The 6,246-nt window shown below is 40.0% G+C and overlaps 1 protein-coding gene across 1 annotated transcript; it reads right to left on the bottom strand.

Annotated features, from left to right (window-relative positions):
- Window positions 1–1,858: 1,858 nt before the first annotated feature.
- Window positions 1,859–3,578, bottom strand: LOC137886233 (lens fiber membrane intrinsic protein-like). Its single transcript, XM_068728589.1, has 5 exons — window positions 3,559–3,578; window positions 2,786–2,994; window positions 2,407–2,556; window positions 2,185–2,319; window positions 1,859–1,920 (listed from the first exon to the last, which is right to left on the bottom strand). The coding sequence occupies exons 1-5, from the start codon at window positions 3,576–3,578 to the stop codon at window positions 1,859–1,861; spliced, it is 576 nt and encodes a 191-aa protein (XP_068584690.1).
- Window positions 3,579–6,246: the final 2,668 nt, after the last annotated feature.

Below are 6,246 nucleotides of genomic sequence, written 5' to 3'. Positions count from 1 at the left end.
AGCTAATAGAGGGGTGAGCAGACCTGCTGTGTCCAGCACAGACGCCTTGGAGGGGTGACCTTAACCTTGCATTCCTGTGTCCAATCTCTCACCTATGAAATTTTTCAATGAATGAGATATGCATTGCCCACTTTTATAACACATGTGGTCTGGCCAGTTTCTGTTGGTAACACATGAACGATTTTAAAAGAAGAAATCTCTGTTGTTGCAATATTTTACAAGTGTATATTCAGTCTTAAACATGTATTCATTTTAGCACCTAAAATGCTATCCAATACTTTTGAAGATAATTTTGCAATGCGATTTTCTGAGCTGGTGAAAAGAGATGGACTTTGACCTGGAAACTATTAATACTTTTCAATCTTTTACTATAATCCCTGACAAAAACACACTTATATAAACAACCCCAGTGTTAAAATTTTTTCACAATGAATGCTCACAATTCACTTTGTGCGTGAAGGGACAGATGAATGAAAATACCCTATCATCACTTCATGAATTTTTAAAACCACCCATTGTAGTTCTGCAGTAAATTAATGTAATGAATCATTTAGTCGCTTTGCTAAAATGTGATCACTTGCCAAGTTATCCCACGGGCTAAGACCTGGCCTCAGTGAAAGCTTTAGAGCGGGGTTATGAAAGAATCTAGAGAAAAGCACACAATATTACAGAGCTTATCTCTTCACAGCAGCCACAAGGACCAAGTATGGAAACTTGGATCAAGGGATCTGTCCAGTGACTGTTTACATTTCTCTCATTGTTTCTGCGTCACCGGGTAGCCAAAGCATTCATTACTCCAGCAGCTCCTGCTCCTCTCCTCCCAGCTGATGGTGTTGAATGGACGAGTACCAAGAAAAAGGAGGAAGCAGTTATTAAAGACAGAGGCAGGGGAACAATCAGTGACTGGAGACCCCACCCTGGTTCCCCCCGGTCCAGAAACATGATCTTCTTCTCAGGTTGAGCTTTCTGTACTGTGGCCTATTCTGCACACAAATGCTGACAAAAACATCACTTTTCCATGTGCTGCCTATGCTTGAGTGTACTCTGGGGATGTCAACAAACATATTGTGGAAGATCATGCTTGGCTGCCAGAGGCAAACGCCCCTTTCCCGTAAACAACAACCTAATAAAAAACATACATAGTTTGGGGGAATCCTTGTCTCAACGAAGTATTGAAGCGAAAGCAAATCAAATAGCTTCAGGGGGAATCCTGAGACAAACTCATGCACTGTGTTCCTTTGAGGTATTGTTCTCTGCTGTGTAGACTAATATTTCAACATTACACACCTCCCCACAATATAGTACACCTACTACTGTGAAGCATTTCCTGAAATGGATTCGGCCCTCTGTGACACTGAATTTGCTCCAATGACTGTAGATAAATGATCGATAATTCTCAACAGCCTGCAGTCTTATCTGATATTTGATCCTGATTCAACCTGTAATGCCCACATCACTGAGCAAATCTAAGTACTTTCAGTGGAGTGGTTTAGTGCTGCCATCTTCTGGCGGCTTTTCAGTACAGCTGTAAAAATCACACTAAATGTTTGAGGATCAGCTTTATTGAATTTGCCAAACAACAGTAAGAATACCAATATCTTGTCACAATAATTAGACTCGTGGTTAGGTTTATTTAGTTCCTCTTTGCAATCATCATTAGACTAGTCATGACTATAACTAATAATAAATCCATATTGCAAGATTATGACTTTTAGAAAACATGTTTAGTAGACAGTCAAAGGCCTTCAGGAGCAGCATCCAACGTCATCTCCTCAGTAGATCAGTCATTGCTGCCTTCTGTGCGTCCTCAATCCAAAGTGGCATTGTTCTCTTGTTTTTTCAAACAAACTCTCTCCCTCTAGCGTGGGCCATTTCCTCTCCTACATTCACACATTCTGTAGGCACATATGTAGAAAATACCTGCAAAAGACAGAACCAAAGTCTTTGGTGATGTAGAGATAGCACAATTTCATTCAATGGGTCTACTAATGATTGTTAATCAATCTGGCTTTGGATATATATATTAAGATCTTATTCATACAGTATCAATGGGATTAGACATGATCTGAAAATACGCAGAAAAAAAGTTTGTTAGTAACTTCTGTGGTTATCTTTGACAACTGCCAATAATAATGTGGTTTATGTCTGGAGAAAGATTGACCCCCAGCATTTGTCCTTTCTCACCTGCAAAGAAGTTCATGAGCATGGCCACCCAGCCCAGTATGTAGGACCAGGAGAAGCGCCAGTCACCGAAGCGCCTCCCCAGGAAGTTGACTGTCACTCCAGTATAAATGGCCATACCCAATAGAACAAAGAAAGCTAAGAGGGAGAAAGGGAGGAACATGTCAGTTATGATTAAGTTAAGGTTAAGTGTATGTGTGTCAATTCAGAGGAAAAAAGACTCACTGGAGACAAAAAACATGATTCCTGCAGCAAAGGAGCGGTTGAACCTTTCAAAGGAGGAGAAATGAGAGAAGGACATGATGCCAGCGATGATGCCTGCAAAGCACGACATCCCTGAGAGGATCATGAAGGCCCTGGTGGCATTCCAGTAAGCTGGAAGGAGGTAGAAATCATCAGACATCATTATAAAGGTATTATTAAACATATAATATACCTTTAAATCCAAATAAGAGACCCACAAGATAGAGAAGTATATGGCATCAGATAGCATTTCTCACACTTTAAAAAAAGGCATGTCTCTTGCATGTGCTCAAAAATATACGGACATTGAAATAGTTTGCAGGGGGTTCAAAGTTTTAAAAGACATTCTAATTGTCCTTACCTATGCTGTCAGTCTGCATGTAGCACTTGTTGGACATGCAGTACCTCCACAGACCCTGGTGGGCATAGTTTCCAGACATACGGTACTGCATCCAGTAGTCAGTTGCAGTGGAGACCACCAGCAGGATATTACCAACAATAGCACAGAACAGGCCCCCTCCCATGAAGCTGTACATCTTGAGCTGAGATAACGGTGCCGCTGCAGAGTAACTGCAATGTAGACAAGGAAAAATGTGGAAGGTGAGTCCAGAGTACTGCAGATATTGTAACATCATATTTTGCTATTCACGTACTGCAAACAAACATTCACACACACTTACAGTTCTTCCTGTCAAATTTTAGACATTTGACACTTACATACACATACTACTGTCTTAAAACCTGCAACTTAATAGGTTGAATGTACAATTGCTGAAATAAACGCTGCACACATTAAAATATCCTCCCAACAATTGTATAAATGTACAATAACGTCCCTAAAAATGTATCAGTACTCAATATGTTCACTTAAATTCTGCACACACTTTGCAAAGGATCCATTAAAAAAAAAGGGTTGTGGTGAAACTTGATTGTCCATTTGGCGATCCGTTTGAAAACCACACATGATTCCAGCCAATGATAAAGTCATATCCACAACAAAAATCTGATACAAACATCTAAACAGAAAAATTATTCCATATATGAGCATGTAAAAAGCACATTTACAGTTGCTTGAACCCCCTGATTTGTAAATAGCATATTCAACAAACATTTAATCAAACATACTTTATTTACCTCTTCTTTAGTGGAACCATCACTATTAGTTGAACAGATGCAAAGCAAAACCACAATGAAAGCTATGATGTTGCAGTTTGTTGTTGTTGTTCCCCTTCCCAATCCTCATGTCACACCAGTGCTTGTTCAGCTGTAATGAGGTTTTATCTGATTCTGCCAGCCTCTGTTCAATCACAGTCACCATATGTGAAAATGTATTGCTCTAGGATACACACAAAAAATACCCTGAAATTTGATCCCTTACCTTTTTTCTGGAAATACACCCTCTCTACTGCCCACCTTTCTGAGGTAAAGATAGAAATGGGTGGAGGGGAAAAGAGAGAGAGGGAGAGCTGTTGCTCACTTAGGGGTAAAGAGAGAGAGTCACAGACAATACTACAACCAAAAAGTTGCCCCCTCGTTTTTCTGTCGATGAAAGCAGAATGCTTTGCCGCAATTAGTCTCCCTGTGTGGGATGCACTTGAATGAAACACCGTAGGGGTCACAGTGCATGTGACCCTGTACATTTGAGTGTGTGTCTGTGTGGGGTTTGTGAGGAAAGGGGGTGGTGGTCCATGTTTCTTTTCTTTTTTTGTAAATGGTGTGCTCTAGAATTGGGGATATGCATAGGTATGCAGGACTGTCGGTGTCAATGCAACATGCTGAAACACACACTTTTCTTTCAGTGCCGTCACACAGTGGCAGTGTGGAGGGACACATATAGAGGGAGCGCTCTATAGTGGCAGTGTCTCTCTACCACTACTATAGGATTGTCTTAATTAAGATCAAATATAATATATATATCCTGAGATGAACTTTACGGACTATAAGGCTTGAAATGACTATCTATGGTAAACAGTCTCTCTCTCTCTCTCTCTCTCTCTCTCTCTCTCTCTTTCTGTCTATCTACCACACACACTCAATCACAATAAGTCAAATGTTGTCTTCAAAAGACAAAAGATTAACATACAAAACATGACATATTACGGACATTTTGCTTTCAAATACCATGAATTAATTCAGGGACTATGAGTAATGTGAGAGATTGTTGGATATTCTGTCAGCATGTTTGTATGTGTGAGCATACGGGAGGACATGTTTCAGTCTCTTAGTCTTAGAAAAGAATGCATGAGAAAGGGCAGATACTGTAGGCAGTGGTGGCCTAAAGGTTGGAGAAGATGCGCCACCGAGAGGGCCTTGAACCAGGGATTTAACTACTCCAGTGGAGCTACCTATGGCCAAAAGATTAGATTGTAGTTATACTGAATGGATGTCAGGGCTGCATGCATTTTTCAGGAAGGCCCTGTTTTCAGCAAAGTCTCTCTGGATAAATATTGGTTAAAGAATGATCAAGCAAAGGGAAAATGTAGGAGAGCACAATGTCAGGCTAAGCATGTGTAAAATAAACTGTGGCTGGCACCTCAGGCCCGATCCCCGGGGAAACAGTGGGGGTCCCCCCGGATGACTCCCGTACAGGTCAGCATCCATCAAACAGGATGGATTTACATCATTATTTCTAAAATGTTACCTGCATTAAACGTCTAATACAAGATTAGCTTTTAACTTCCACTCTGGCCAGTTGTAGGTTTGATCCCTTCCAAGTCCCCCCCTTAGGAAGGACCTGACCATTAGGGATCCTGCATATTGAGATGCATTCAAGAAACACAGCAAACAGGGTCACTTATTTAAATAACAAAACAGCCATACCCATCTGTGGTTAACACATTGTGTTACTACGATTTATTGGTTGATCAAAACTAAACCTGTAATTTCATATGAACTAGACATTCACTGTTAGCATTCACTCAACAGATGCAGACACAGAATGATGTGATACTTGTCACAAATTGATCAAAATGTAAAAAGAGGACATTTTGTCTCCTCTGATTCAGTAAGAGCTATGAGTGTGGAAATGATAGATCAACACTGGATATTAATCATATGCCCTCTGTTTTTTTTCATACTTGCTCACGGATAAATTGGATATTCAAGTTGTAACATAGCATGACAGAGTGCTGCATTTTTAAATTTCAAATGTAAACAGACCTTGGACTGAACATATGCTCTGAGTCCTGATTGTTGAGCGTATAATACTTTTAATTTGTTTTAATTCACATTATTTTCATACATAAAATATATGGTAAGAGCACATTTTACCATTTAGATCTGTTGCACTTCCTGAGGTTTCCTACACCCCCACACCCCCACCCACACACACACACACACACACACACACACACACACACACACACACACACACACGAAAGGTTTTTTAGGGGTGTTCATTCTTATCTGAATTGAGGATGTTGTATGGTGTACAGATTGTAAAGTTCCTTGAGGCAAATTTGTGATATTGGGCTATATAAGTAAAATTTACTTCACTTTACTTTGAGGCCTCAAGTAATGATTATTTTCCTTATCGATAAATCTGTCAATTATATTTTTGATTAAGTAATTAATCAAAAAATTAGTATATTAAGTTCTGAAAATGGCCATGACAATATTCAAGACCACCTGATCATGATCTGCCTGACATGACCTAACAGGCGGCTTCTTTATGAAACATTACAACACTGTATCAACAAAATATAATTCAGGAGGACAACACATTTTCCGTCTCGTGCTTAAGACGACCAGGCAGCAGACATGAGCACTCCTGAGATTCGTTCTGGAAAAAGTGTTTGACCTTTTATGACCCGGAAGCTGACG

This window comes from Cebidichthys violaceus, unplaced genomic scaffold (assembly GCF_023349555.1).
Source record: "Cebidichthys violaceus isolate CVI_PGR_0920_01 unplaced genomic scaffold, fCebVio1.0.p SCAF_42, whole genome shotgun sequence".
Lineage (NCBI taxonomy): Eukaryota > Metazoa > Chordata > Actinopteri > Perciformes > Stichaeidae > Cebidichthys > Cebidichthys violaceus.
Note: the sequence above shows the minus strand (reverse complement) of the source record. Positions and strands in the feature narration are given on the sequence as shown.

What these genes read in the sequence shown, in the direction of transcription:
- LOC137886233 (XM_068728589.1), bottom strand. Translation starts at nt 3,578, where the DNA reads ATGGTTCCACTAAAGAAGAG. An exon ending in AATCATGTTTTTTGTCTCCA is followed by an intron (nt 2,320 to 2,406) that starts GTGAGTCTTTTT and finishes TCTCCCTCTTAG; the next exon opens with CTTTCTTTGTTCTATTGGGT. An exon ending in GCTCATGAACTTCTTTGCAG is followed by an intron (nt 1,921 to 2,184) that starts GTGAGAAAGGAC and finishes TGTCTTTTGCAG; the next exon opens with GTATTTTCTACATATGTGCC.